This window comes from Podarcis filfolensis, assembly GCF_964270895.1.
Source record: "Podarcis filfolensis genome assembly, chromosome: 18".
Classification (NCBI taxonomy): Eukaryota; Metazoa; Chordata; class Lepidosauria; order Squamata; family Lacertidae; genus Podarcis; species Podarcis filfolensis.
Genome location: NC_139622.1, coordinates 12,821,434 through 12,849,145, shown reverse-complemented (window position 1 = coordinate 12,849,145; position 27,712 = coordinate 12,821,434). Strand labels below are relative to the sequence as shown.

General features: G+C 53.9%; 2 protein-coding genes across 13 annotated transcripts in view; one reads left to right on the top strand and one right to left on the bottom strand.

Moving 5' to 3' along the window:
* Positions 1–21,879, top strand: part of MYO9B (myosin IXB) — a 44,712-nt gene extending 22,833 nt beyond the window's left edge. For 2 of the 12 annotated variants that reach the window (XM_083594318.1, XM_083594319.1), the window contains exons 13-40: positions 35–230; positions 1,905–1,980; positions 5,690–5,729; positions 6,517–6,639; positions 7,095–7,175; positions 7,663–7,773; positions 8,105–8,227; positions 9,220–9,369; positions 9,992–10,158; positions 10,381–11,283; positions 11,938–11,995; positions 12,410–12,540; positions 13,114–13,268; positions 13,616–13,806; positions 14,041–14,139; positions 14,342–14,518; positions 14,861–14,902; positions 15,074–15,185; positions 15,348–15,421; positions 15,622–15,814; positions 16,601–16,729; positions 17,155–17,260; positions 17,690–17,821; positions 18,271–18,394; positions 19,471–19,518; positions 20,410–20,543; positions 20,715–20,854; positions 21,229–21,879. In XM_083594318.1, coding sequence (XP_083450444.1) covers positions 35–230; positions 1,905–1,980; positions 5,690–5,729; positions 6,517–6,639; positions 7,095–7,175; positions 7,663–7,773; positions 8,105–8,227; positions 9,220–9,369; positions 9,992–10,158; positions 10,381–11,283; positions 11,938–11,995; positions 12,410–12,540; positions 13,114–13,268; positions 13,616–13,806; positions 14,041–14,139; positions 14,342–14,518; positions 14,861–14,902; positions 15,074–15,185; positions 15,348–15,421; positions 15,622–15,814; positions 16,601–16,729; positions 17,155–17,260; positions 17,690–17,821; positions 18,271–18,394; positions 19,471–19,518; positions 20,410–20,543; positions 20,715–20,853 — 4,014 coding nt within the window. In that variant the 3' untranslated portion in view covers position 20,854; positions 21,229–21,879. Of the gene's footprint in view, positions 1–34; positions 231–1,904; positions 1,981–3,847; positions 3,938–5,065; positions 5,180–5,689; positions 5,730–6,516; positions 6,640–7,094; positions 7,176–7,662; positions 7,774–8,104; positions 8,228–9,219; positions 9,370–9,991; positions 10,159–10,380; positions 11,284–11,937; positions 11,996–12,409; positions 12,541–13,113; positions 13,269–13,615; positions 13,807–14,040; positions 14,140–14,341; positions 14,519–14,860; positions 14,903–15,073; positions 15,186–15,347; positions 15,422–15,621; positions 15,815–16,600; positions 16,730–17,154; positions 17,261–17,689; positions 17,822–18,270; positions 18,395–19,470; positions 19,519–20,409; positions 20,544–20,714; positions 20,855–21,228 lie in introns of all 12 variants that reach the window. The other 10 variants (XM_083594322.1, XM_083594317.1, XM_083594323.1 and 7 more) reach the window with 10 other exon arrangements.
* Positions 21,880–22,284: 405 nt separating this feature from the next.
* Positions 22,285–27,373, bottom strand: ZNF414 (zinc finger protein 414). The gene is made up of 7 exons (XM_083594736.1): positions 26,678–27,373; positions 26,337–26,435; positions 25,689–25,796; positions 25,366–25,471; positions 24,203–24,729; positions 23,369–23,527; positions 22,285–22,855 (listed from the first exon to the last, which is right to left on the bottom strand). The coding sequence occupies exons 1-7, from the start codon at positions 26,895–26,897 to the stop codon at positions 22,779–22,781; spliced, it is 1,296 nt and encodes a 431-aa protein (XP_083450862.1). The 5' UTR covers positions 26,898–27,373; the 3' UTR covers positions 22,285–22,778.
* Between the last annotated feature and the right edge of the window lie 339 nt (positions 27,374–27,712).

The window sequence follows — 27,712 nt, the reverse complement described above, 5'->3', positions numbered from 1 at the left end:
CGTTTCGCCTTCATCGGCTCTCCCTTCCCTGCAGGATTTCCGGGAGAAGAACATGGATTACATGCGGCCCGACATCGTCGCCTTGCTGCGGAGCAGCGACAGCGCTTACGTCCGGGAGCTCATTGGGATGGACCCCGTGGCCGTCTTCCGGTGGGCCACGCTCCGAGCCGCCATCCGAGCCATGGCCGTTTTTGCGGAGGGCGGCCGCCAGAGAGCCCAGAAAATGGCAGGTGAGCGTGAGGTTCTGACCCTGAATCGGCGAGAGTCGGGGGAAGAGGCTGCAGGGTTTTATATATATATATATATATATATATATATATATATATATATATATATATATTATATATATAAAATTTTCTAATTGACGTTTCCAAATATTCCTTTAAATAACCTTAAGTCAACTACTTCCCTTCTTTTCTTTCCATGGTTCATTTTGCATACCATACATTCCTGCGTGTTTTGTGACTGGAGGCAATGAACACTTTGTCTATGGCCTCTGGACACATTTCCCCCTCACAACGGCCCTGCAAGGCAGGTTAGGCCAGGAGAGGACAGTGAGCAACCCAAGGTCACCCAACGAGCTTTGAACCCAAGCCTCTCTTGAGCCCAAGCACTCTACACACTTTGCCGCTTGGAGGACTTTTTTCCTGTTGGGTCAGAAGTGCAACACCTTAAAAAGACGCCTGTTTTTCTCCGTGGCGTTGAGCCTTAAGGTGCCGCCAAGACTCCTCTCTTGCATTTTGCTGCAACAGACCTAAAAGTCGGGTTTCTCCTCTGGAAAAGGGATGGATTGCAGCTTTAATGGCTGGTAATTATTTGCCGCATAATGGCGATAGCTTTGACCCCAGGAAGGCACAGCTTGTGCCAAGGCTGATATCATTTATCGAGCCGTCTAAAACCTTCCTTTATTCTTTCAGGCCCTTGAATTAATTATTGCAGCCTGCTCCCTTTATCTGCAGTTTCCTGATCGCTTCTCGTCTGTTATTGCATTGTGAAGGGCCATGGCTCCTGCTTTGCCTGCGTGAGATCCCAGGTTCCTTCCCTGGCGTCATCTCAGGGGCAGACTTTGGTAATATGGCGCCTTAAGCAAGGATAAGATTAGGTGCCCCTATTTTCAATAAATGAAAATATTTATTATTTTCACGCCCTCCTCCCTCTCGCTTTCCATTTTACACCTCTTTGGCTCAGCGCTCCCTCCACCTTAAATCTGGCATTCCAGGTTTTAAAGTTGATTTTGTATTTTTTCATTCCTTTATTGTGGTGACGCAAAGGCAGGCTCTTTCGCTCTCATCCCTACGGCTTTTGAAGACGTATCTGTTTGCTCAGGCATTCCTCAGCCTCTCGACCTGAGTCTCCTGTTTTAATTACCGTGTTGTTTCAGTGGGTTTGTTTTGCCGCGCATTTTAATTACGTGTGTGTATATTTTAATGTTTGTTTTAGAGCGTTTACACTCCGGGCTTCAGGCAAAAGGGCTCCCCGAGCGGCTTACCTACAATCCATTAAGACAAGGTCGCCCCTGTAGGCTTACAACCTAAAACAACACAACGCACAAGGGGAGAAAGGGAAATCAGATGCTAATGTTTTCCTAACTGGTTTTTATACCGCTGTGAAGCTTATTTTGGCATTAAGTGTTCTGTAAACTAATAACAGATTACGCGATAATAAACCGCACAGGAGTCAGTTTGGATGAGCAGGCCAGGAAAGAGCTGACATAAAAACAAAAACGCCTGCAAGGGGAGGACAGGCTCCCTCTTTGAGTGGCTCTTGCCTTTGTCAGGAAGCAGCCTTTCCGAGCGACTGAAACCAAGAAGAACCTCAAAAACTGCAGAGGAAAGACCGCTTGTTGCCACCGGGAATCAATTTAGTGCCAACGGAGTCTCTCTCTCTTCTTTGTCCCCTGCCAGGCGTGGTCCGCCACGGACCCAGAGTTCCCCTGGGCGAACTGCAGCAAGCCAACACCCCAATCGAGAGGGTTTATCGGTAGGCTTTGATTACTACTCCTATTTTCTTAATTATTATTTCTTTTAGACCAGAAAGGGGAGGCCTTGAATTGTATCACTCCCTGCCCTTCTTCTCGTCCCACCCCAGTACTCCTGTTGCCTTCACAAATATCCCTTTGGGTACCTTTTGGAGACTTTAACACACAAGCTTGAAAGGGGAAAACTCCCGGGGACGGTGGGTGCGGGGGCAACTTGAAGAAACTCTAGCGGAACGGAGAAGCTGGGGTGGAGTGGGGAGAGAGATGTCCTGGTTTTGCGGGAGGGGCTGAGGACTCTGGGTCTGTGCCTTGGGGAGGCCAGCTTCTCCCCTTCACTGCTGTGTCTGGATTGGGGCCCTGCCTCCCCCCCCCCACCGGCTTCTTCGGGCTTTCCCTTTATAGCATCTTCGCTTCTGCAAAGCCCCTCTCTCCGCAGTCCGAAGGGATGCGCAGGCCCTCTGCTTCTGGGGTGAGGAACCCCTTTCAGTGGGACACCTCTGAGTGGCGGGGGGGGGGCAGAAGCACCAGTGGGTGGAGCACACTGCGAGGCGTGTGGCCACTTCCAAGGGCCACACAGAGACACTTGGGGGGAGCGCATTTGTTCTCTGGGCCTGAGGTTCCTCACCCCTCCTCCTCCTTGTCGCCATCAGTGACCTGTGCTCTGCATCCGCCTGGGTATACACACACTCTCTTTCTCTCTCTCTCTCTGCCTTCCTGTCTCCCCAGCCAGTGCTCGGATTATGGAGGAAGAGGTAGGCACCCCATGAAATCCCAAAGCTGCTCCTCCTGCTGACCCCCCCACCCCTTTAACCATCTGAAATCCTTAGCTAAGGAGGTCATGGGGGGGGAAGGAGGGTTAAAGTGGGCTGGTCCCTTTGGCACCTTTCTCTGATCCAACCATTCACGAGAGCACCCACCACCCTTCTTTGTAAAGGGTGTCATGACTCCGCTCTTGGGTTGGTGGGCCCCCCTACTTGACGTTGCTGGTTCTGTTCTGCCTAGAGCTGTGTCCCTGGGCCGTTTCAGGGCCCACAAGAGCCACCAGGGAGGCCGGCACCTCTTGCGGTGGAGTCCGGGGCAGCAGCAGGGGAGTCTGGTTTACCAGGATCCTTCTCCCCAGCTGGGCTTTGCCTGGCCCCATGAGAGAACAGTTAAGGATGAAGCAGGTCATCTGCTGAGTGTCACATTGATCCATCAAATGAACTTAAAAGTTAGTTCTGAAAGAGAAATGCGGTGGCAGCCCTACAGGTGTCACTGGCCTCCCCAACTCCCATCACCATTCCAGTCCCCCAGTAATGTTGGGAGAGATGCAGTTTCCCCCCATCCCTGATCCAGGCATTACCCCAATTTTATCTGGAGGGATGGGGGAACTTCACTGGGTTGTTGCCTTCCTGAGTGAGTCGTGCAAACTGCAATTCTGAATAAAGCTTTTTGTAGGGTAGGGGGCCCTGGGGGCGAGCTCATGGAACTGGTAGGGCAGCGGCCCCCCAAAAAGTATGGGAAGTACTGGCTAAGCCTAATAACCAGGGCACCACCTTTCTCCTGCAGCTGCGTATTTGCAGCCTCTTCCCTGTTTCCAGATTTCTTGTGTCTTTCCTTTCAGCATGTTGTGTCCCTCCTGGGGGGTGGAGTCTGTGTCCGTCCTCTGCCGCCCAAAAGCATCAGTTGCTTGCACCCGCTTTTTCTCTCTGGGCATCTGAGCCGGCAATTGATGTGGAGGATGAAGACTTTGGGGAGTGGGGGGAGGGATATGATGATCTCCCGTCACCTTCCTGCCGCTGCTGCCGCTGCCGTTCTCTTTGCTGGCTTCTGTATTACTCTGTTTATTTAGCCTCTCTCTGCATGTGTCCCCCCCCTCCCTTTTTGCAGCTGCTCAGTGCTTGATTTCTCCTTTGATTGCTCTGAGGAGTTTGATATAAACGCTTTTGAGGACATCTTTGCTTCGTACGGAAGCAAGAAGTAAGTGGGGGAGAGGCGGAGGAGCGGAGGAGCGGGCTCGACAGCCAGGGGGACGCTATCCTGGGCAGACGGACCTTCCGTGCCTGCCAGGCGCAGGGAACCAAGCACGCAGGGCGGGCAGAGCAGGAGAGGGCGCTGGCACCCACTCTGAGCCGCAGCTGTAACCTCGGCCTCGCCGTAGCGTGAAGGTCCGAATCGGGCTAATTTCTGCCCGCTCCGAATGTCCTGGCTGCAGCAGCCATCGTGGCCCCTTGTTCTCCGCTTACTCGGTGGTGCAAAAATGGCAAAACATTTTGAGAAATTGAGGGGTGGGGGCACGCCATAAGCAAATAATCCGAATCTGAAGGCCGTCAGCACAGCCCAGAAGCATTGTGAAGCGTTCATCTGCCCAGGAGTGGCTTTTCACACATTTCTGTTGTCCTCTTTCTGGTTTGTGCCTCTCTCTGGAGGGTGGCAAAGGTAAGGGTTTTGTGCGTGTGTGTGTGTGTGTGTGTGGAGGCACTCCCCCACAAGCATGGTGCATGAGTGGAGGGCTGGAGGAGATCTTCCTTGGCTGGCCTGGGGAGCTCAACGTGGAACAAGAAGCATTTGTGCAGAGCCAGGGCTATGGGGCGGATCCAGAGACCTTTAGAAGGGACCCCCGAGGGCCATCTAGCGCAGCCCCCTGCAGTGCAGGAATATGCAGCTGGCCCCTAGAAGGATTATTGAGCCACTGACCTTGGCATTATCAGCTCCAGGCTCTAACCAACTGAGGTATATACAATATATAAATCCTGAGATAATTCAGCTCTGCAAACCGTGTTGGAAGGAATCTGAACAGGCATTTTATGTAAAAACCTGGAGGGAGGAGCAATATTGTCAAATTAATGCTTGATAATTCATGCATATTAAGGACACTAAATTGTGATTGTAGTCAAGCAGCGGCAGCACCCCCATTCACACACCCCAAACGTCTACGTTCAACAGCAGGTCAACCCCAGGACCGTCTCCTCTCTTGTCACCCATCCTTTGAGCATGCCGGGCAATGATGGGTCTCTTCCGTTTAATCCCTGGTGGTTCTGTCTCTTCACGGCTGTCTCTGTGTGTGTGTGTTGTGTTTCCTCGTGTCGGGTGTGTGTCGTGTCTTAGGGACTTGCATGAGCAAATAGTCAGGACTATCAAGGCCCTGCCGTGGCAGGGCGAAGATCCCCGCAAGCTCCTTCACTCGCTCAGCCGGCTCCAGAGGCCCCCTTGCCACTTCCTGTGAGTTTGCGGTGGAGGGGGGGGCGGAGAGAAAACCAAGACTTGCGTGCTTTGCAAAAGTTGCACGGAGGAGGAGAGTGGCAAGTGTGGAGCTAAGCAGGTGCTTGCAGATCTGAAGAGCTTACCTTGTGTGCTAGTTAGCAGCTGCAGGGACCACCCTTCGGGTTTCTTACTGACCTGCTCGCAACAAAAGCTCAAGCGTAACAGAAAGAGGGCGTGAAATTCTGACTTTTCAAAGGCTCGGGGCTTAAAATCAAAGCAAGGAAGCGCCTTGCCGGATTGCAGGAGTTGGCAACGCGGGGTTAGTGTCATGGGACACGCTTTCCATGTCACCCTTTGGAGCAGGACCCTTAAAGTCGCCCACTCATTATCTGGCTCCCTGAGCCTGCTTTGCTTCATCTAATTTGCTAGGCATGGCTTCGCTGAACTAACGAAACCAGGGCTGCTGCTTAGCACTCATCGCGCCAGTAACTTTTGAAAATACAGATATATGTGTGTATATTTCAACAGGAAGAGCAGAGGCCCGAAGCAGAAACAGGCCATCCCAAAGGTAAGCTGGGGGGAGAATGTCCAGAGATTTGCTGGGCTTCGTTTTCCTTTAGAAGAGAAACCATTTCAGGGGTGCTTGGGGGGCATGATGATGAAAGGCAGCATAGAATAAATAAACTGCGTAAGTTTCACGTTGTCGCGCCCTACAAAATGTGTGTGAATTTGACGCAGTACCAGAGTCAACTTGCTATGCATATAGAGAGAGCTTGAGACTCTCTGTTTCAGGGTTGTGGGTTCGAGGTCCACGTGGGGCAGAAGATTCCTACATTGCAGGGGGTTGGACAAGATGATCCTCGTGGCCCCTTCTAACTCTGTGATTCTGTGATATGTATAAAAGTTACATCTCACCCTCCCTGCCCAAGAACGCCATTTAAAAACAAATAAGCAGCAATATTCTGAAGCAGATGAGAGAGCTGGTGTGGTGTGGCCGTTAAGAGTGGATTTTAGAACCCGGGTCTCACAGGTCCTAGTCTGACACTCCATCTGCTACATGGCACTAACTCTCAAAGGCCTGCTGAACAGAGATCAGGCACTTGAGGCATCTCAGTCTTAGCTTGGAACAAAACGCCAAGTTTCCAGTCCTCATGAGGAGGCGGGGAATCAGGGGCATTGAGGCCCATTGCCAGAGCACAGCGGTGCTTGGCTGTTGTCCAACACACACACACACACAACTGCACAATGTCAGCGGAAGTGCAAATTGAACCCCTCGCGCTCAGTGCCGTTGCAGAGGGATTGGGGCTCGCTCGGTGGAGGGTGTGGCTCTCTAGCTGTGTCCCCTTTGGCTGCAGAACCTGCTGGACTCCAAGTCCCTGAAGCTCATTGTGAGCATGACGCTGCACGACCGGACCACCAAGTCCCTCCTGCACCTGCATAAGAAGAAGAAGCCGCCCAGCATCAGTGCTCAGTTCCAGGTGAGCAGGCGCCCCTCACCTCCGAGGGAAACACGGCAGGGACCTTCCACTAACCGAGACACAAAGACCCTTGAGATTCCAGCCAGCCAGTGTGATTTATTCCAGGGTTTCTCAAACTGTTGTTCTACAACTCCCATAATCTCCTCATTTCACTTTTAATTTGTATGCCGCCTTTCTGCATTACTCAACGCAAGGCGGTTTGCAGCAACAAAAATATGCCGCAAAGAATACGCACCTTCTAATAATCTGATCCAATGCAAAAGGTCATATAAAAGAACTTTAAAGTAATCTTCAATAATCTATAATAGCTCTGGTCCGACATTCTAACCACTCGTATGCATGCAGCCCACCCAAAGCGGTTAGGTTGGCCTCCCTCCACCCACCCCTCCGCTGCCAGACCAGCTTTCTCAAGGGGCAGCGCTTGACTCCTCTCTCGCGCCTGTGACTCGTTGCAGACCTCTCTCAACAAGCTCCTGGAGACCCTGGGGAAAGCCGAGCCCTTCTTCATCCGCTGCATCCGCTCCAACTCGGAAAAGGTAGGGCCTTCCCCCCGGAGGCTGTTGCATTATGCTGGCACAGGAGCAGCCGACGTAGATGTCGCTGGGCTCCCAGCAGGGGCGGGGATGACAGTGACGGGAGTCTGGAGCCCAGCAGCATCTGAAAGGCCACAGATCAGGGATGAGGGCCATCTGTGCCCCGGTGCTTTGGGGCTTCAGTTTCCAGCAGCAAAGGCAACTCGACAGTCATGGATGATGGGAGCTGTAGTGTAACCTCATATTTGGGGCACCACATGGGCTAATCTTGAATTAGCACGATGGGCTGATTAGTTGCAGCCCTGACAGGTCGAATCCTGCTCCTTCCATTTGCCAGGCACGGACTTGAGCTCTGCCAGTGTGCAGGATCCAGAGAGTGCTGGTGACCTCAGCAAACCACGGCTCTTGGGATGGACGGGGCTTCTCATCGGGGAGGGGGAGGTCAGCGCAGGCCGATCTCTGCTTGACCCTCTCCTGCTTTCTCTTCCAGAGGGAGCTCCTTTTTGACGAGCGCCTGGTGCTCCAGCAGCTCAGGTACACAGGGATGCTGGAAACCGTGAGAATCCGCCAGTCCGGCTACAGTGCCAAGTTCACCTTCCAGGTACCCCTGAGCTCTCTCCCTTGCCCTCATGCCAGGGAAGAAGACCCCCTTGCTTCAGCATCCATCAGAGATCCTGGCTGGGTTTAGTCCTGGCTTGGTCTGGGGCAAAACTGTGCCCTCCCCTGCAATTCATTGGGGCACTGAAAGATTTCACTTTTTGAAATATGGCCACCCTACTTTAATTAGTTTATACAGCCCTACTTTTATACATTCTGGCCGGCAGCATCTTTCCAGGGCCTTGGGCACAGAGACAATTACACCTGCCACCTTCTCCTTTTCAGAGACCGGAGATGTTTGCTAAGTTGTTTGCTTCTTATCGCTGCCTCCCCAGGATTTTGTCGACCAGTTCCAAGTCCTGCTGCCCAAGAGTGCCAAAGCCTGTAAGGAGGAGATCGCGGCCTTGTTGACGAAGCTGCAGCTGGGCGCCGGCAGCTACCAGATCGGGAAGACCAAGGTCTGTCCTTGTGGGGCTTGTTGTTGCTTCTGAGCCAACCAAATCTCCCTCCACAGAGCCTCTGCTTAAGAATCCTTGTCTGTGGAGATCAAGCCGCGAGGGGGGGGGGCGGGTTGAGCACAAAAACCCCTCTTCCTGGGGTTACATTTATTTATTTTTTAAAACTTGTATGAATCACTTCACACCCATGCACCTATATTCATTATTTCTTTTAATTTTTTTATTCGTTTTCATTTTTAGCAGTGGTCATCATACTTAGGTCATAATCATTTTACAAATAGGATTCTCAGAATCCCAAGACTTCCCTCCATGGTGTCCCTAAATATTCTTTTAAAACTGCATCGTATCTTATTCTCCAAATTTTCTTAAAACTCAGTGGTAACCATGATTCTCATTTCATAGCAAGTGTTGGTTTTTTTAAGAATCTTGCCAATGTTTTTAAATGCTTACAGTGTTCTTTCTAGCAGCTTACAAAATTTCCCCATTCTTTATTAAATTTATTGTCCTCTTGATCTCTGATTTTACTGGTCATTTTTGCCATTTTGGCAGAGTCCGTCATCTTTATCAGCCATTCTTACATGCACCTATATTAATCTTAGATATACACAGTGCTTTTTTTCAGCTGAAACCCACTGGATTTCTGGCGTCTTTCAGGTGTGTTCTGCCAGCTCTTTAGGCTCATCAACTTCAGACAAGCCTACCTTGATGTTTAGAAAGCTGGTGTGTTTTAATCAGCTTTTAGTCTGTTGTTAACTTTTCAAAAGTCCTTTAGCTGTTGTTAATTTTATTGCTTTACCTTTTTTTGTAAACCGCTTTGAGGTTTTTGTTTTGTTTTTACAGTCGAGCTGCGTATATAAGTTTTACGAAATAAATTAACGGGCATTGCGTGGAAAGCATGGCTTGAGAGCCGCCACGGTCGCTCCTGAGCAGCGCAAGAGGCCAGTCTTGGTCCCTTTCCCCAAGTGACCCCGGCTGGCGTCTCCCTCCCGCAGGTGTTCATGAAGGAGGCCGTGCGGCAGGTGCTGCAGGACACCCTCCACAAGGAAGTCATCCGCAAGATCATCGTCCTCCAGAGCTGGCTGCGGATGGTGCTGGAGAGGAGGCGCTTCTTGCGGGCTCAACAGGCGGCCATTACCTTGCAGGTAGGAGGGACGTCTCCCCACCTCACAGAAGCACAAGAAGCTCCCTTACACAGAGTCCGGCCCGTCCTTCCGTCCTGCTGGGGATTTCCTGCACCGACAGGCAGCAGATTAATTTGCAGATGGGAGAGACTCAGTCCATACCACATGAAATGGACCAGAAGCCAGGTGGTCCATCTGCCCCTACCTGCTAATAATAATAATATTTTCAATAATTTTGTTATTTACACCCCACCCGTCTGGCTGGGTGTCCCCAGCCATTTCATTTCATTACTATACTTGCTGATGTTTAATTTTAGTGTTTTGGATTCTAATGCCTTATTGCATACTGCTTTATTTGGTATAAGTTTTTTTTAAATTTATTGTGACTTTTTATATAGGATCTGATTATTATTTTAAACAACATATATTAAATAAAGTAATATTCAGTAGTCCATTAGAATATAATAGTACACAGTGAAATTAAATATCAGCAAATGATAGATTCACTCTTAACCATTACAATAAATACTTTCTAAACTCTAGCCAGTAAAAACAGCAGCAAGTTGCAGTGCATAAAACAACACAATACAATGTGAGAAGCAAAGATGCACAGCTTCTCACCTGTCCTTCCTGGGCCCCCCAGGCTTGCTGGCGTTCCTACCGCGTCCGGAGGGCACTGGAGAGGGAGAATGCGGCCCTCTACATCCAGTCGGCGTGGCGCGGGTACCGGGAGCGGAAGTCTTTCGGACGGAAGAAGGCGAGGATTTGCCTTGTTCAGGCTCTGGTCCGAGGACACCTGCAGCGCAAGAGGTGAGGGGGGCAAGGCGTGCTCTGCGCATTTTGAGCCCCAGGAGGGAAAACTGTGGTGCGGGAGGAGAACCCTGCCGGATCAGACAAGAAGTCCACCAGGGCCGGCGTTGTTCAGCCTTTGTGCTCATTTACAAGGCCCTTTGCCGTGTCTCCCTTCATTTACTCTTACCGTCCCCCATTAAACCAACTGTTGATTCCCCCTGCCCACACCTTGCAATCTAGATTTCATCAAATGATCGCCGACAAAAGGCAAGAGGAAGAAGCAGTCGCACAGGCTCTTGCAGAGCGGCAGCAGCAGCAGGTGAACGGGCTACACCAGCCAAAGGAGCACGTCTCAAGCCAGGCTCCGGCAGAGCCCACGGAGGCGTCCCTGGATCAGACAGGCAAGGCAGAGGACGAGGAAGGAGCCGGGAGCAGCGGCGACAGCAGGGACCAGTCCCCTCCGCTCTCCCAAAAAGGTCTGGCCAGCAGCCGGGAGAAGCGGGCGTTCCGCCGGCAGAGGGGCCTGGAGCACAACGAGCTGCAGAGCAAGCATGTTGCCTTCTCGGTGGATGAAACCCGCGGCAGTGGGGAAGACGGCCCGTCCAGGGGGGAAGGGGGCCACACGCCTGAGCGGCCCAGAGCGGAAGGGGAGCAGGAGGCGGGGGTCCCCCCTCAAGCGCATCCCGGTGGCGTGCCGGGAGAGAGAGCTCCAGGCGGCAAGGAGGACCGGCTTCCTGTGGGCGGTGGCGTTCCGACCCCTGTATTGAAGCAAGAGGACAGACCTGGGGCGAAAGAGGACTCCAATGGACTGGGGAGGCAGGACAGCCCCAAAATCCGCGTCAGCCAGAGCTTCACGTACCCCGAGAGGCCCACAGATCTGGCCCTCGTCCACCCTGGCAGCCTGGCCAGCAGCTGGAGCTTCCGGAGCCCGGCGGACAAAGGCCGGCGGGCGTCGCAGAAGGAGCTGGACAGCCCCCCTTCCTTCCACATCCAGCGGTACCAGGATGACCCCGGGAAGCTGCGGGACAAGCGGGAGAGGTGGAAGGGGAAGAGGCGGCTGGCCAGAGGCGGGCAGAGCGATGGGCTGAGCCAGTCCTTGGACGAGAGGGGGCAGCCGGCCCGGTCTCCCTCCCCGCAGCTCAGGTGAGCCCTGCTGCACCCGGCTTCCAGGGGGTGGAAGGAGCACTGAATCCCCCAGGATTCCTTAGGGGAAGCCAGGAAGTAGCATCACAGCGCATCACAAGTGCATCACAAGTGCATGGTATAACTATGGCCAAAGAGACATATTAGCCTCTGGCTAGGAGAGCTTTTCTAGGGTCTCATAGCCAAAGGTGAGCCACTCTCTCTGCTTCAAGGAACTTGTAGTCAGGATAAGATACTGAGAAGGATCAGAGAAAGGGCTATAATGCAGGATTGTGTGCCTGTTCCTATACTTGCTTGATTTCTTTCCTGCCTATCAATTTTCTGGCTGCGGCCTCCGTTTTTGGAGGGGTGTTGAAAGGACCAAAGGGAAGCTGCTTTCCCCCAACCCCTAAAAATGCAGCAACCCAGTTCTGTGTTATTTTATAGGCAGACGATACAATATCAAAGCCAAACGACAGTGGCCAAAGAGGGCTAGCTTTGTGCTGATGGTTTGTCTACACAGATTGAAATTGTGCCTGTTTTGGCCTCCAAGGGGCCCCCTTTCAAAAGCCGAGAAACACCTGCAGCCCTCCAGCAGCAGGCTTCCCAAAGGGGCTCCCCGATCCCTGGAATGGGTGGCTCCATTTTGAAACGCCTCTTTCTCCCTCTTTGCAGGAAAAAGGAGACGGCGTCTTCCTTGGACGACATTCCCAGGCTCGCTGTCCCCACCGAGGTAAGGGCCGTGCTCAGGCAGATTGGACCTGGTTTGTTTGGGGGGGGTGCAGTTACAGAATTCTGCCCACCACCACAGTTTGAGCAAAGAGTGGCACAGGGTCCTACGTGTTGCATCCAGCTGAGTTCTACGCAGAGAAGACTCACCGGAACTAACAGACGGAAGTTGCTTGTGCATGTTAATTTCAGGGGTTCTAGCCGGAGTAGGATTGGGTTGGTACAGCCCCAGGGGGTTATTCCTGCATCAAACCAGCTTGCTAGGATTCACAAGTGAGGATAATCGCTGCTGTGGGGCTCCAGTCCTGCTTGCTAGACTCCAGGCCCCTTTGGGTCGGATCCAGCTGCTGCTGCTGCTGGAGTCTTCCTCCTTTCTCACGGGCAGTTTGCTTCTCTCCATCTTGCACAACAACCTCAGAACGTGCCGGAAGGTGACCGGAACGACAAGAAGCCTCTCACACCACCCAGGCAGGCCCAGGAGCTGTTTCCTCCTCCCGTCCTGGACGCAGCCAGCCCCACAGCCGCCTCCGGCCAGCAGGTGGACGGCAGGTATGTGCTCATGCTCTGCTTGTCCAGGCAGAAAACCCGCAGGGCTCTTTCAGCATAGACATTGGCGTTGGAGAGGCCCCCCTCGGCTCGAATGCTGTCCTAGTCTCCCAGATCCATTCTAACAACTTAGCGGTAGTTCTACAAGAGGAGCTGCTCTGGTGCAAAATTCATGGTTGGCAAAGCCCCTCCTCCTTCACCTCTTAGGGTCCCAGCCCTTGTTTTCGTGGGACAGAGTCGTCCCTGATCCTGAGAGCCATTGTGGGGTGGGGGGAAGTGTTCTTCCGCCTTGGGTCCCCCCCCCAGCCGGTTCCTATTAGCCCCACCTAGTTTAGCCATGGATGATGGGTGTTGTAGTCCACCCGGATTGAAAGCCAGGTGTATGATGATGGTGGTGATGATTTATTATTATTTATACCCCGCCCATCTGCCAGCTGCTTTAAGCAGCTTGGAGGGAAAGGGGGGTTGCTGCGTGATGCTGGAAATAAAATCCCAAGCAGCGGCAGCTCCTCCTCGCCGGCAGGCCCTTTCATCCTGCCGCCACCCTCCTCCTCAAAGCCTCCTTTTCCCCATCAGGTCTGCCTTCAAGAGCCCCCTGTGGAAATTCTTTGGGCCAAAGCCAGAGAGGAAGAACCTCAAGGAGAGTCCCAACGTGTCGGATGAGGGCGAGAGTTTTCAGCTTCTGGCCTGCGTGCTACCCATGGAGGGGCCAGCGCAGAGGGCGGCAGAAGGTGAGGTTTGTGGGTAGCCGGGTATGTGGTGAGGAAAGAGAGAGAGGCAGGAGAAGAAGCCTTTCCTGGGTGGTTGACCTCCAGGTCTCGCAAGCGTCTTGCCTCCTGTACAAAACATACAATCCACATTCGTTGCTCTGCCTACCTCTGCCTTGCCCACTCGCAGGCGGCCCTCGGAAGCTTGCCCAGGAGAGAATGTGGCCCTCATACCAACAAGCGTTTTCCCCTCCCCGACATAAGCTTAAGGCTTGTGCGTCTTCTCTGAGGGGTTTCTAGCTGGGGGGGGGGTTATGGGCTGGCAGAGAAGAGCCGCCTTGAACCCCGCCCTCTGCGTTTGTCCCCCGCAGCTCCTTCCGGGCCTCCGGACCACCCCCCTGGGGAGGAGCGCCAAGCCAAAGAAGGGGGCAAGGCGAAGAGAAGCCGCACTCTGAAGATCAGGAAAGTCAAGACTGCACCCGAGAAGTGGCGTGCGCCGTTCCTGAGGGACATCACCAACGCCAACGAGCTGAAGTACTTGGACGAATTTCTTCTGAACAAGGTGAGAGTGGCCCAGCCACAAGAGCTCAGGCTTTTTTGTTCTGGATTTCAGTTCATCTTAAAAAGCTGTCCGGATGCCTGAGATGGCTGCATCATTAAACAGAGCAATCAAAGCGACTTAACCAGATAGAGCACAAACAGATAAATCCAGTTTTTATAGAGATTACAGAATGCACCTTCCTCTTCAGAGTATCGGCGATTAAATCCGTGTCTCTGCTTCCCCCGCACCTCCCAGATAAACGATCTCCATTCGCAAAAGTCCGCCATCGAGTGCTTGTTTTTCGAAGCCACCGAGAAGTTCCGGGGCAACATAAAGACGATGTACTCCACCCCCGTAAGTAGCACTGGGAGCGGGGACTTCGTGTCTAACGTGCTGCTCCCACCTTTCCAGACTGAGGAAGCGCTTCCTCAGCAAATCGGAGGGGAATCCCCTCTAGCCCAGAGCCCTGCGCGGCAGAGGTGGCTGCCGTTTTCGATCGGGCAACGTGCAGATCGCTGTTAAATGAATGAACTTGCAGTGCGGCCTCTTTCCGCAGAACGGGCAGATCCATGTCGGCTACCAAGACTTGATGGAGAACTACCAGCTGCTTGTGGTCAACATGGCGAAGCAGAGGGAGGAGAAGGAGGTCAAGCTGGTCCTCAACCTCTTCCAGTCCCTCCTCGATGAGTTCGCTCGCAGCTACGCCAAGAAGGAAGACCTGGGGCCAGCCAAGGTCTGTGGCGGCTCTTCCTTCTCTTGTGGGGCCAGCCAGACTTCCCAGGAGAGTTTTGTGGGTGTGGGTCGTATGGGTCGCTTAGGGATGGAGACCTGTGCCCAGAATATCCTCCCTCTGCCACAGGGGAGACCCCCACCTCTTCCTCCCATTGGGGCTGTTTTTACTGTCCCCCTCAGCCAGTTTTGACTCTTGGCAGGCCGGTTCCTCGGGTAAAAGGGTTGGGAGCCACAATTCCCATCTTTCCTCACCTAGCTGTGCTGACACTGAGGATGATGGGAAGAGAAAAGAGATGGGGGAATGATATTTTTTCCTTCTCATTCTCTCCCCGACCCCCAACAGCAGAGCAAGGCTCAGAAGAAGAAGCGGAAACAGGAGCGCGTGGTGAGTGGCGTTCCGCCAGGGCTCAGATTCGGTTGATCCTGGTGGCTTAAGTGGAAATAAGGGCCTATCTCCCCGAGTCCCCATGCTCCTAAGCATGTTAAGAGCGCTGTTCCCTCCAGAGAGAAGCGGCAGAGCCGTAACGCCCCTTCCCTTTGCCCGTCCCGCTTGCAGATCGAAGAGCTGAACGGACACATGTTTGGGAGCTACCAGGTGAACATCCTGCAGTCGTGTGAGCAGTGCTGCTCCTACATCTGGCCCATGGAGAAGGCCTGTCTCTGCCGCAGTAAGTGGGGGGGGGCAGAGGGAGGGGCTCACGTCTTTGCCACTACCACCCGCCACCCTCCCTTTCCTTTTACATTTCCGGCACACATTTGTGCTGGTTCTGTACATTTTTGCCATTTTACTGGGTGTCACATACCAACGACACGCCGTTTCTCTCCTCTAGTCTGCAAGCTGACCTGCCACAAGAAGTGCCTTTGCAAGATCCAGAGCGGATGCATGTCCTCGGCTGCAAAGAAGGTGGGCGACACACACTCCCCCTGCCCAGGCCCCCCAGGGGTTGGGGGCTGTGTCTCCCATCAGCCACAGGTGGCCCAGCCATGTTAAAGTCCAAAACCCTTGAAGGAAGCCTGGTTTAGAGTCTGTCTGTCTGTGTCTCTCACACACATAAATATGCTGGCCCCCCTTGGCTCACGCTCTGCCCCCTCTCCCGTTCCCAGGGCGACCACGACCCGGAGCCCCGCCACTTTGGGGTGGGTGTCGGCGCCCTGACCAGCGAGAAGAACTCCGTCCCTGTCGTCATGGAGAAGCTGCTGGAGTACGTGGAGATGCACGGCCTCTACACGGAAGGCATCTACCGGAAGTCGGGCTCCGCCAACCGCATGCGGGAGCTGCGGCAGGCCCTCCAGGCGGGTGAGCAGCAGCTTTCCCAGGGAGCGGTGCTGAGGAGGAACGGTGGGAGCCTCCCCCTGCTCTGGATCCAGATCCTGAGTTTTCCCAGGAGCAGGAGGACAGTACAGTGGTACCTTGTTTACGAAGTTAATCCGTTCCGGAAGTCTGTTCTTAAACCAAGATGTGCTTTCCAATAGCAGTGGGGGACTCAATTTACAAATGGAACACACTCAACAGGAAGCGAAACATGTTCTGCTTCCAAGGCAAAGTTCACAAACCGAAACACCTGCTTCCGGGTTTGCAGCGTTCTTAATCCAAGTTGTTCATAAACTAAGCTGTTCTTAAACCAAGGTACCACTGCATAGATTTGGGACGGTGGTTTGCAGAGGGACTTAGTTCAGAAGGCAGAAGCTGGGAAATACTGCATGGGGAACAGCTAGGAGAAGAAACACTGTGGGTGGGGAGGGTTAACAGATTCACACATCACCCAAAAACAGCCGCCGCCGTTTATTACAGGGGCTGAACTGTTTGACACGGCCAGAGGCAGATCAGGTGCTTTATCCTCCATCGGGGCAAAGAAGGGACTCTTTCCCTTCCTTGCTCAAGGACATATCTGCAGCAAAGGAGATGTCCTGGCCTTGTGGCAGGGGGTTCCACAGACTCTGGGGAAGGGCCTCTCTCCCTCATCCACCTTAAGGCAAAAGAGAATCGTCCGCTGATCTTGGGGAAGGGTCAGAGTCATTTGCGTACAGTTCTTTTCTAATATCACCCACCTTCCCTCCTTCTTCTATTTTTCCTCCTCCTCAGACCCAAACTCGGTGCGGCTGGAGAATTACCCCATCCATACCATCACCGGGATCTTCAAGCAGTGGCTGAGGGAGCTTCCCGACCCCCTCATGACCTTTGCCCAGTACCACGATTTCCTGCGGGCCGTGGGTGAGTTTCTGAGGGCCAGGCTGCGAGTCTGTGTGAGAGAAAGCGCCCCTCGCGATGCCGAAGGCCCCGGGTTCCGTCCCAAATGGCGCCTCCTTAAACACTTCGTCATTACTTTCAGCAGAGTCCCTTCGTTTCATAAGCCGTTCCTCCTTCGCTGGTGGTATCCCTTCTTCTGCATATAAAGTTCTAGCGCACATAAATAAGTCAGCTTTTTTGGGACTCCTGTCCCCGTTATTCCTAGCAAAAAGGCTTCAGGTCTTTTTTTAGGAATTGTCTGTTTAAACATCCTTTTCAATTGGCAGAACCTCCATCTTCAGCTCTGCCGCTCTGAGCACCTGTTGTGGGTTGGCGGCAGCCGCGGGCGAAGGGCTCCCTTGCCTGTGGGCCCCTGATGCTCTGCTCTCACCTTCCCCCTCTCCCCACAGAGCTCCCGGGGAAACAGGAGCAGCTCTGCACTATCTACAGCGTCCTGGAGCAGCTCCCGCAGGCCAACCACGACACTCTGGAGCGACTGGTCTTCCACCTGGTCAAGTAAGGACACCGCCCCACCCCACATGCTTCACATTCCCCCCCCGTGTGGAGCCACAGCTCCACAATATTTGCATGTGCAGCTGAAATCCCCAGAGGGATGTCACTGACTTGGTGTTTGTCCTGCTTTTCGGACGATCCTTTTCCAAAGTCACTAACCATGCGTTTCTAAACGAGAGAGGAGTCGCAGCGTCAGGCTTGCAGAACTCAAATAACCAGGCACACAAGGAAAGAGGGAGGGGAGGGAGAAGGGTGAGGAGGGAGATCCGTTTCCAAACCGGGAGCAAAGTAGTGACCTCTTAAGGCAGCATTATCCTCCCACTGGGGCCAGCAAAAGATGCTGGCAGCATCCACAGGGACCGCCAATGTGTCCTGTCTCTCTCTCTCTCTTCCAATATGTAATTTCTCTCTCTGTGTGTGTGTGTGGCACAGGGTCGCCCTAGTGGAGGACTTCAACCGCATGTCTCCCAACGCCCTGGCCATCGTCTTCGCCCCTTGCCTCTTGCGCTGCCCCGACACCTCGGACCCACTCACCAGCATGAAGGACGTCTCAAAAACCACCATGTGAGTGAGCCCAGGGGAAGCCAGGCCTGGAATTAGCAGGGCAGGTGTGGCAGCCCTCATAGACGCTTGGCAGGGGACCCGAAGGGTCCTCTCGCCTCCTTTGCTCCCACAAGGCCTTTCGTGAGCTGCTGCCCCACGAATAGAGACCCAGCTCCTGCGCTGGGAACTGGTTTCGTTGTTGTGACCCAGCTGCCTCCCTCCTGTGAGGCTGTAGAGCCTGGATCAGTCCCTCCTGGAAGGGGGAGGATAAGCCAACGGAGCTTGGCTTGTGTGTCCCTCACCTGTGACCACCCACCCCCACGGAGATTGCAGGGTCTCCTCTGCACTCCCATATACACCTCCCCTTCCCTCCCTCCCACACTGCCAGAGGTCTCTTGAGAGGGGGTTCTGCTCCCCGCCAGCCTCTTGCCCTCCCTCTCACTCTCCTCTCCCGACTGCTCTGCCCCCAGCTGCGTGGAGATGATCATCAAGGAGCAGATGCGGAAGTACAAGGTGAAGATGGATGAGATCTGCCAGCTGGAGGCAGCCGAGAGCATCGCCTTCCGACGGCTCTCCTTGCTGCGGCAGAACTCGGTAAGCTGTTCCCCGAGAAAGCCTGTCTGTGGTGTGCCTGGCGGGGTGGGGAAGTGGCTTGTGAAGTGTGAGCCGCTGCCGGTCCCAAAAAGGAGCTGCTGGTTTGAGTGGGCACGTCCGCTGGCACCCTCCAGGAGTTCAGGGCATCCAAGGAGCCCTGCAGCAGAGTCAGGCCCAAGGGGCCCCCTCTAGCCCAGCCTCCTGTTCTTGAAGGGGCCACTCGGATTCCTTCAGGAAGGCCGCAGGCAGGGCCTAGAGGCCAGAGCCCCCCTCTGACTGCCAAGAGCATCCAGAGGGCCAGGACAAAGAGGGACCGTCCGGCGCAGCACCCTCTTCTCCCCATGGGCAGCAAGGGGTCCCCAAGGAAAGCTCCCAGGCAGGACCAGAGGGCAGCAGCAGCAGCAACAGAGAGGCTGCCATGTTGGACTGCAGCCTCCCCATTGGCAGAAGGAGGTGCATCTGTACAAATTTAGCGGAGAAAAACCCTGCCAAAAGCTTAATAAGATAATGCACTTCCTAGTGTGACATCCATAGAGGAGACCCATTAAAATAAATGGACGTGACGAACTTAGCTCCATTCAAGTCAATGGGTTTACTCTTGAGTGTAACTGATTGGGATACAACATGGATTGGTTGGATTAGGGCAGGTGTTCCCCACCGCCAGGGGTCCCTGCTCTGCAGTACACCTGCATCACGACTAGTTTTTCATTGTGTTCTCATTGCTCCTTTTTGTAATTTGTTGTGCTCCTGTTTCAGTTCTCTGGGATTCAGATTGCAGCAGCAACATTGGGAGTAAACGAAGTAAAAATGTTTCCTTCGTTCCCAATATCACATCTTTGTGTGCACATGTTGCAATTTGAATTCTGCGGGGAAAGAAACGAAAGGAAATAGATTTAGAAATCGTCCTGCATCTAGCACAGCATGTTGCAATTGCTGCGGCAGGCAGGCAGATTGCGAAGCGGCTCCGCCGAGGCCACGCCGACAATTTTGCAATTGATTCAAGGAGAGTCCGGAAAGAAAGTGTGCGCCTCTGACGTGTTTGAGTGTGGCCATCGTCTCTTTCTCCCTTTTTCTAGCTATGGCCTGTAAAACTTGGGTTTTCCTCTCCCCGCAAGGGAGCGCCGGTAGGTAGACACTCTCTCAGTGCATGACAACTGGTGTGTGTCCCCCCCACCCCACCCCCACTTTCTCTTTGACGGCCAGAGAGCATGACCCCCAAAGCCAGAAAAGGTGACTTTTCAGAGCTGTTTTGTTTTTTAACCTGTACCCTTCCAAACTCCGCCGCATGCTGCGTGGCTGCACGAATCCCAAGTTACAACAGTCATGTCCAAATTGTGGTTTGTGGGGAGGTTGTAAAGCTATGCTTCTCTTTCAGAAAATAGAAACTGCTGCAAGTCTTCTCAGGGCTGCCTTGGAAGTCACCCCCACTCTTTCTTTCTTTAAAAAAAGGATTTCACACTAACACCTGACGTTCTATTCATATATACAGTCATATATATGTGCCTTTTATTATAATTAAAGTAGCATATGCTGGCTGGCTTGTGTCTGCTTGGTGGCAAGGGAAGAAGGTTCTTTGCACATGGGCAGAAGCAGCCTTTAATGCTGTGTCGGGCGTGTTCCCCCACCCAAATCTCACGGTGTGTAAGAACAAACATTTCTGGATACGTAGGAAGCTTGGAGCAGGCTGTGAGGCTACTGAAACCTTTGGGGTTCTCCTCCCAGTTCACCCTCACCACAGCCCTGTGAGGTAGACCCAAGAGTGGCCCGTCTACCTGCGCTGCCCCCCCCAATCTTCCTCCTCCCTCCTCAGTGCCCTTTCCGCACTGCTCCGGTTGGTTTTGCCACCTGGGAAAAGCAAGCGTCAAATTGCCCACCCAAAGGGTGCTGCTTCGTGTCTCATTGCAACCCTGGAGGAGGCTTTTCGGTTGGACGGGCTTTGAAGGACTCTCTGCCTCCTTCCTGGCCCAGAACAGACGCCAGACCTTGCTATCTCCCCCCACCCCAATTCCTTCCAGAGCAAAGGCTCCCCAGAGGCTGGGTCGGACGATGGCACTGCGCCGAAACTGGGCGCTATCCCGGAGGGAGAGGAGACCGACAACCGGGAGAAAGAGCTGTTGATCGAGAGGATCCAGTCGATCAAGGAGGAGAAGTGAGTGGCAGGCCCCCCGGGGGGAGCGGAGGGGGGGTTGGCTGGGAGCCAGAGGAGTTGTTTCCCTCCCAATCCCTCCCAGCTGCCCTGGCATTTCAGGGGCAGCGATTGCCGCGGCAATCTGGGCAGGAGCAATGTGAGCATGGCCCTCCCGTTCTCTCTCCGCCACAGGGAAGACATCACCTACCGACTGCCAGAGCTGGACCAGAGGGGCTCCGACGAGGAGAACCTGGACTCGGAGACGTCGGCCAGCACCGAGAGCCTGCTGGAGGAGCGAGGGGGCCGCCCGGACCCCGACAGCCAGTATTAAGGTGCCTGCTTCTGCTTTCCGGGGAACTTGCCTCGGACCGAGACCACCCCCTTGGCCCAGCGCTGGCAGCAGACGTCCGAAGGCAAGAGGAGCCCTTCCCATCCCCAGCATGGCGCTGCCCCGGGGTTTGGAGCTGGGACGTTCCCTGACTGCCTTAAAACAGGAACAAAATTCTGTGCCTCGTGCCTTCTGGTGCACCAGTGGGGTCCACACTGGCTGGGATTTTAGGCAGGGGGCGTTCTCAGGCCCCACCGCCGAGACCCCCTCCAGCAACCCACTGGGCGGTGCTGTGCCACCCTGCCCGTCGTTTCTGAGATACTTCTTGGATGGTGCCGGCTGCTCACAGCCCCTTGTGTCCCCGTTCTCTCTTTGAAGGAAGCAGTGAGCCCCTTGCGCCCGGGGCCTTCCCCCACCTGCCAAAGACGCGGCCGGATCGCCAAGCACCCTGGTCTTCCCTGCCGGGGCAAGGCTGCCCCCTGCCCCCTCCGCCTCCGCTGCTGCTCCAGGAGGGGCCACTGCTGTGAACTGCCAAGCTCCAGCCGCTTCTCTGCAGCCCTGGCCCCCAGGACCCGGGGTCTCCTCCACCCTCCTGATTCTCTGGGTCACCAGCAGGTCTCTGGCAAGCCTGGCTCCAGAGCTGCCCCACAAGGAAAGTTCTCCTGGCCCTCTGCCTACGGATGCGTCCCGTCCTCGGAAAAGGAGCTGGCGATTGTGAGCAGCCTGGGGAACCGGCCTTAGCACTTCTCCTCCTCCTCCTCCCCAGTCCATGGTGCCTTGCTCACCCTTTCTCCTGACAGACTCCGACCGGACCCCTCGGAGGGGAGCCGGGGGGCAGAGAGACGCCCCCCTTTCCATTTCGCATCCCCTTCCTCCGTCCTGTCCGACGACTTTCCAAGTGGTTTACAAGAACTGTTGGGTTTGTGTTTTGTTGTTGTTTTTGTAATAACGCTTTGAACAGAGACCAAAAAGAAGACGAGATGCATCGTTGTTCATATTAAAACCGTGCACTTTTTTGAGAGAGGAGAAGGGAGTCCGAGTCGTTCTTGGCAGCGGGACGGAGTTTGGACTCTGGGAATTGGCCAAGGCTGTGGGGGGGGGCGCTTGTGGGCTCCCCCCTTCATCCCTGCAGGAGCAGAGAGAAGGCTTCTCGCTGCAGACCTCACTCCTCGCAGTTCCACACCCCCCAAAAAATCCTGCTTGTGTTTTTGCTGGTGGAACTCGCCTTGAATCCTGAGCAGTTTTTCTCTCTGTGTGTGAGTAGAGGGGTGGGGAGGGTTGCTTAAATCTAACAAAGCGGGGGTTTTAAAAACAAAGAATGTTCCTTGCCCCCCCACCCGGCAAGAGGTAGGTGTATTTGTTTGCCTTTGTCACCGCCCCCCCTTGAAAATAGGGCTCAAAAGACACACCCCAAGACAAGAAGGCTCGCTCACATTTTCTGTACAATTCCCATTTTATTTCTGGTTTTTTGTGTTTTTTTGCAAAAGCAGCAAATAGCCCGCTATAACAAACCTGAGCAAACCTGATCATCGGCTTTAGGGAAGGAGGGTCTGGAGGTGTCCTCACCAAGAGAACAGGGGGAAATGAGCATTTTGCCTTTAAAGCAAGAGAAACCCTTTTTTTTGGGGGGGGGGGGAGAAAAAAGAGGAAAGAAGAATGCACCGGAAAATGTTCTAGATTAAATTAATATCAATAATAATTAAATTTCAACCCCCTTCCCATCAAACACCATCCATTTGTGCGCACGCATTCTGGGGGGGGGGGGTTGGAGAGGAAAGACTACCTGGGGGTGTCTGCACCCTCTACCCCTTTTTTGGGGGGGTGGGGAGGAGCCAGGATTCCCCCACCATCCTTACTGCACCTTAAAAGGGGGGATGAAGATGGTGATGGTGACAAAAGGGGGGGGGGGCGTCAGCACCGTGGAAGCCTCACAGGGGGGAGAAGAGGGTGTTCTCCACTTCCGGCGTCAGTCTGGGGTGGAACGAGGGGAGTCCCACCCCAAAGTCTGGTGGAGGAAAGAGGAAAACAGGGGGAGGCATCAGTTGTTGTTTTTAAGGGACATTTAAAATCCATCACAAAGCAAAACTTGTCCGTTGCAGAAACGCAGAACTGATAAAAACTGCAAAAAAAACCCCCAACAGATGGAGTCAAATCGCCTTGGCTAAACTGGGCACTCCCCAGCTAGAGATGGTTGGACTACAACTCCCAGTGCGCATAGCCAGGTCAGTGAGAAGCTGTCAAACTACAGTTCCCCTCACCTCCCCCTGATGGGAGTTGTAGCCCAACCTCCACGGAGTCCGACATTACATCCCAGCATTGACCAAACTTGAGTAGACCCTGGGCTCTGCTCTGAGTAGGATTTGGGGAAACCGGGTGCTGCCGAACTACAACTCCGGGGGCAACGGGAGCTGTAGTCCTGACCGGAGGTCCCCCGCGCCTGCCAGGCAACCCAGCAGCCTCCCATGCCACCCCAGGTGCCGGGGACGAAGGGGAGGGCCCCCGCCAGCCCCCCACTCACCCATTTCTCCGTCCAGGCGCCCGGGCGGGGAGGGGTTCTTGCGGTGGTCCTCGACATGCTGGGTGACCTCCTCCCGCGACGCCGTCGAGTAGGAGCACTGCAGGCAGTTGTAGCGCCCCCGTGTGTGCTCCCACACGATGCGGCTGTTGGAGGAGTGCCCTGCGGGGGCGCAAAAAAGAGATAGCTCAGCCCCAGAGCAAACGGACAAATACGCTTAAGAGCAGATGGAAACCTGCGCCAGCTTCCTAAATATCTGGGGAGGTTTCTCTCCAGGGCGGATTTGATTTAATCATGATTTAAATCAGGGGTCAGCAAACTTTTTCAGCAGGGGGCCGGTCCACCGTCCCCCAGACCATGTGGGGGGCCAGGCTATATTTTGGAAATAAAAAAAAAATGAACGCATTCCTATGCCCCACAAATAACCCAGAGATGCATTTGAAATAAAAGGACACATTCTTCTCATGTAATTGAGAAGGTGATAGTTTGCCTACCCATGGTTTAAGAACTGTGAAATAATACAGGTTACATATATTTTGTTAGAACATTATGAGCCACGTGTTGCCTGTTACTGCTTAAAACACTTTCTCTGCAGCATCCTGCCCTGACTGCAGCTTCCGGATCAAGCGGAGCCTTACAGAGAGCGAAACATTTAAGGGCAGTTCCCAAACCTCTCGAGTATTCCCCCACCGTGCAGTCATGAGGACTAGAAACCTGGATTAGGGCAATCTCAAATCTGAGCAAATTGGGCGCAATCGCTGGACTGGCAGACAGGTAACAACGGGGGGCAGAGAGACCCTCCTGGGGCGAAGGGGGGGGGGAAGGTCTTCCGCTCACCCTGGCTTTTCTTCCAGACGGCGTTGGAGATGGGGAGTCCCTGTCCCGGCAGGAACGGGCGGAGGCGGCTCTGGACGGCGGCGGGAGGCAAGGCGTAGCTCCCCGGATGGACGTAAGGCAGGAAGGGTCCCGGGAGCGTGTGGGGAGCCGGCCCCGGAAACCTGGCCAGGGGCGGCGGGGGTCCAAAGAGGGAGGGCTCCAGCAGAGGGAAGGCGTGGGGCCCCGGGGGCAGGGTGGGCAAGGGCCCCAGGGGGCCGGCAGGGAGCGGGTCGGGGGCCGGCGGCGGGGCCTCCATCTCGCCGGGGAGGATGGCTTCCTTCCTGAGCTGCTGTATGACCGTCTGCAGTTTGGGGAGGACCTCCAGCAGCTTCCCGGGGGGCTCCTTTTCCGGGAGGGGCTTCTCCGGCGCCAGGGGCGGGGTGTCGGCGGCCGCGGCTGCAACGGCGGCGGTTCCGGCGGAGGAGCAACTGTGGAGGTGCTTGAAGAGGGAGCGGTACGTCCGGAAACGCGTCATGCAGTTCTCGCACCTGGAGGGGGGGACAGGTTGCAGGGGGTTGGGATGGAGGACCTCTGGAGGGCCCGTTCCCACACGCTACACCCATCTTTTGATTCTGGAGGTTGACGGCTCAATCCCAGCTGCTCCAAACAGGGAGGAATGAGAAACGGGTGTACGGGGGGGGGGCCTCCATCGCCCATGCCTTTGGGCAACTCCTGACATCATCATCATCATCATCATCATTATTACATCGCCCATCTGGCTGAATTGCCCCAACCACTCTGGGCGGCTTCCAACACACACAAAATTAATAATAAAGCATCAAACATTAACAACAACATTCAGATCCTATATAAAAAGCCACAATGACTTTAAAATAGACCACTTATACCAAATAAAGCTATGCGCAATAATGCATTAGAATCCCATAGTAAACGCTAAAATCAAACGTCAGCAAGTAATTAATTAGTTTACACTTACTACAATAAAGAATAGCTCTTCTGTAATGGGATAGAAACAGCAAATCACAATGCATAAAATACCAGAAAAAACCTGAGCTTTGGGAGTAGATTTACTTGGCCCCCTCTATATCCTGCCCTTCATCAACATAATAATAATAATAATAATAATAATAATAATAATAATAATAATAATAATATGGCCTTACTTGAAGTAGCGGTTCGGCTTGTAGTGCACCTTTATGTGTTCCATGAGAACTTGCATGTTGGGGAACGATTCCAGGCAGCCCGGAGAGGAACAGCGGAAAATCTTCCCTGGGAAACAGGAGAGGCAGCTGGCCTCATTCATTCTACAAGCCCATTTCTATAGCCTTGCTTTTCACCTTCCGATTCTTTTCCATCCTTACAACTTTTCTGTTTTATTTACATTTAAAAAATGGGGGGGGGATCAACCCCCCCAAAAAATAGTTACTGTGATGGAAAGTGTGAGGGAGCAAAGGCAGCTCGAGATCTCGCCCCCCCTTGAACTTACCCTCCACTGACTGTGTGGGCCGATAATGAACCCGAATGTGATCCAGCAGCTCCTTCATGCTGCGGCAGGCCAGGCGGCAGCCGTCCCCAGAGCACTGGTAGCGTCTCCCTAGGGCCAGGCAAGAGAATTAGCTGAAGGGGGGTGGGCTGGATGGCCCCTGGTGGGCCCCTTCCAACAATACAATTCCATTATTCTACGGTTCAAGAGGCCTTGGCAGCCCCGCTTTGAGGCTGGAGCAGCTCGCAGCCCTGTGCCTCTATTTTCCCTTTCTGTGAAATGGGAACAACCGACACACGTCCTCTCTAGGGCAAAAGGCACATCGACCAGAAGTGGTTTTCTAACGGGGCGGGGGGGACACACAGGATCCATAGGAAACTGGGACTCTTCTTCGGCGCGAGGGCCGTGTTCCCCTCCCTGGATAATCTTCCAAGGGCCGCTTGGCAGTGGTGGGGGGCCGGAGGAAAACGTGGGCAAAACTCTCAGCCTGGGAAAATGTGGATGTTGTGCAGCAGAGCTGGTGAGGAGGGGCAAGGTTCTCGGCCCCACCTTTGGGGAGAAAGGAGAGGGGGCCACCCCCAAACTGGGCCCCGTGCGCCCCATTCCTTAGCCCCCCCCTGCTAAGAAAGGCCGCCCCGGCCTCCAGCTCACCTGGGGGTCTCCTCTTGGGCAGCCGCAGGTCCTGCTTCCGCCCCCCGCCGCTCGGCGTGGGGTGGCTGTGGGTCGCCGAAACCCCCGAATTGGCCGGGCCTAGGAAGAAGAGACGTCATTGGTGGCTCCCTCCGGGCTGCGGATCGCGGCAGGGTCCCTGCTGGGCTTGTGAAGGCCCCCCCAGCCCCACACCCCCCCTTCCCCATATGAATTGCTGCTGGTCCGAGCATGCAGTACAGAGCAAAATGGACCAAGGCCACTTCCTTGTGCCTTCATGAGGACTAGAAAGCTGGCTTTCTTTTTTGCGGGGGGAATAGGCCTGATTTCCTGCCCCTACTCACCCCCCAAAGAGGCCACGGGAGAGGTCACCAACGGCGGGGGCCCCTCTTCCTTCTCCACTTTGCTCCTGGCGCGGCTGGGGGGGGACGCCCGGAGGTCTTGGGGTGCAAGTGGGGCAGCAGGGGGTGGCGGCGTCTTCTCCTGGCCGGGGGGGGGGGTGAAAGGGGGCAGCTGGTTATTATTATTATCCCAAATAGGAGAGGGAAGATTGCTTCTTTGCATTCTTGAATTGATTGAGAGTGAACTCCCGCCCCCCCCTTACAGTGAATTCATCACAGTCACAATATATTCCTTTATTTGGGTTTTTAAAAATTGGTCGCTGGGGTTTTTTAATCCACTTGTTGCAGCCCTTGGGGGGGAGCGGTGGTGAGATCAAATCATGAAGGGCAAAACCATTATAAAATAGCATATTGATAAACCATCTAAAGAGCCTTTCTGGGCTAAAGGGATATTTGAAGAAGTTGGGCCGGGTTTGATTTTTGGACGCCAAACAGACATCGGGTTTTTCTGGCTGACCCGATTCCTATTCAGACAGGCGGGGGGTTTTGCTCTTGATCTTGGGCTCTTATTTGGGGGAAGAGAGAATGCAAACAAGATGAGGAGGAGGAGGAGGAGGAGGATTGAGGGGACCGTGCAACCAAAATCAGAATCTCCCTCTCAAAAGCGGGTTGTTTTGCAAAACTACAGAAACGAGGTTCCTCTTTGGCGGCTAATGAGAAGCCAAAATTTGTCTCAAAAAGCTGCTTTCGTTTTATTTTTCCCCTGGCAGCCTTCAGTCATCAGCACTGATGTCCGCTAACCAACATGCAGGGTTTCTTTTTGACATTTGAATATATATATATATATATATATATATATATATATATATATATATATATATATATATATAAAGTCCACAGCAGCTTTGTAAGGTAGGGCGTCCCAAAAGCCCCTTCGCTGGATTTGGTGGGCTTTTGTCTACAGAACATGCCCAGCGCTCAAATATTGCTGGCGGTTGTGTTCAGGCAAAATATTACCTTCTGTTACTGTTGCTATTC

Coding starts and splice junctions, on each gene's coding strand:
- ZNF414 (XM_083594736.1), bottom strand. CDS start 26,897: ATGCAAAGAAGCAATCTTCCCTCTCCTATTTGGGATAATAATAATAAC. Junction 25,797..26,336: donor GCCCAAGAGGAGACCCCCAG/GTGAGCTGGAGG, acceptor GCCTGGCCCTAG/GGAGACGCTACCAGTGCTCT. Junction 24,730..25,365: donor AAGCCGAACCGCTACTTCAA/GTAAGGCCATAT, acceptor CCCCCCCTCCAG/GTGCGAGAACTGCATGACGC.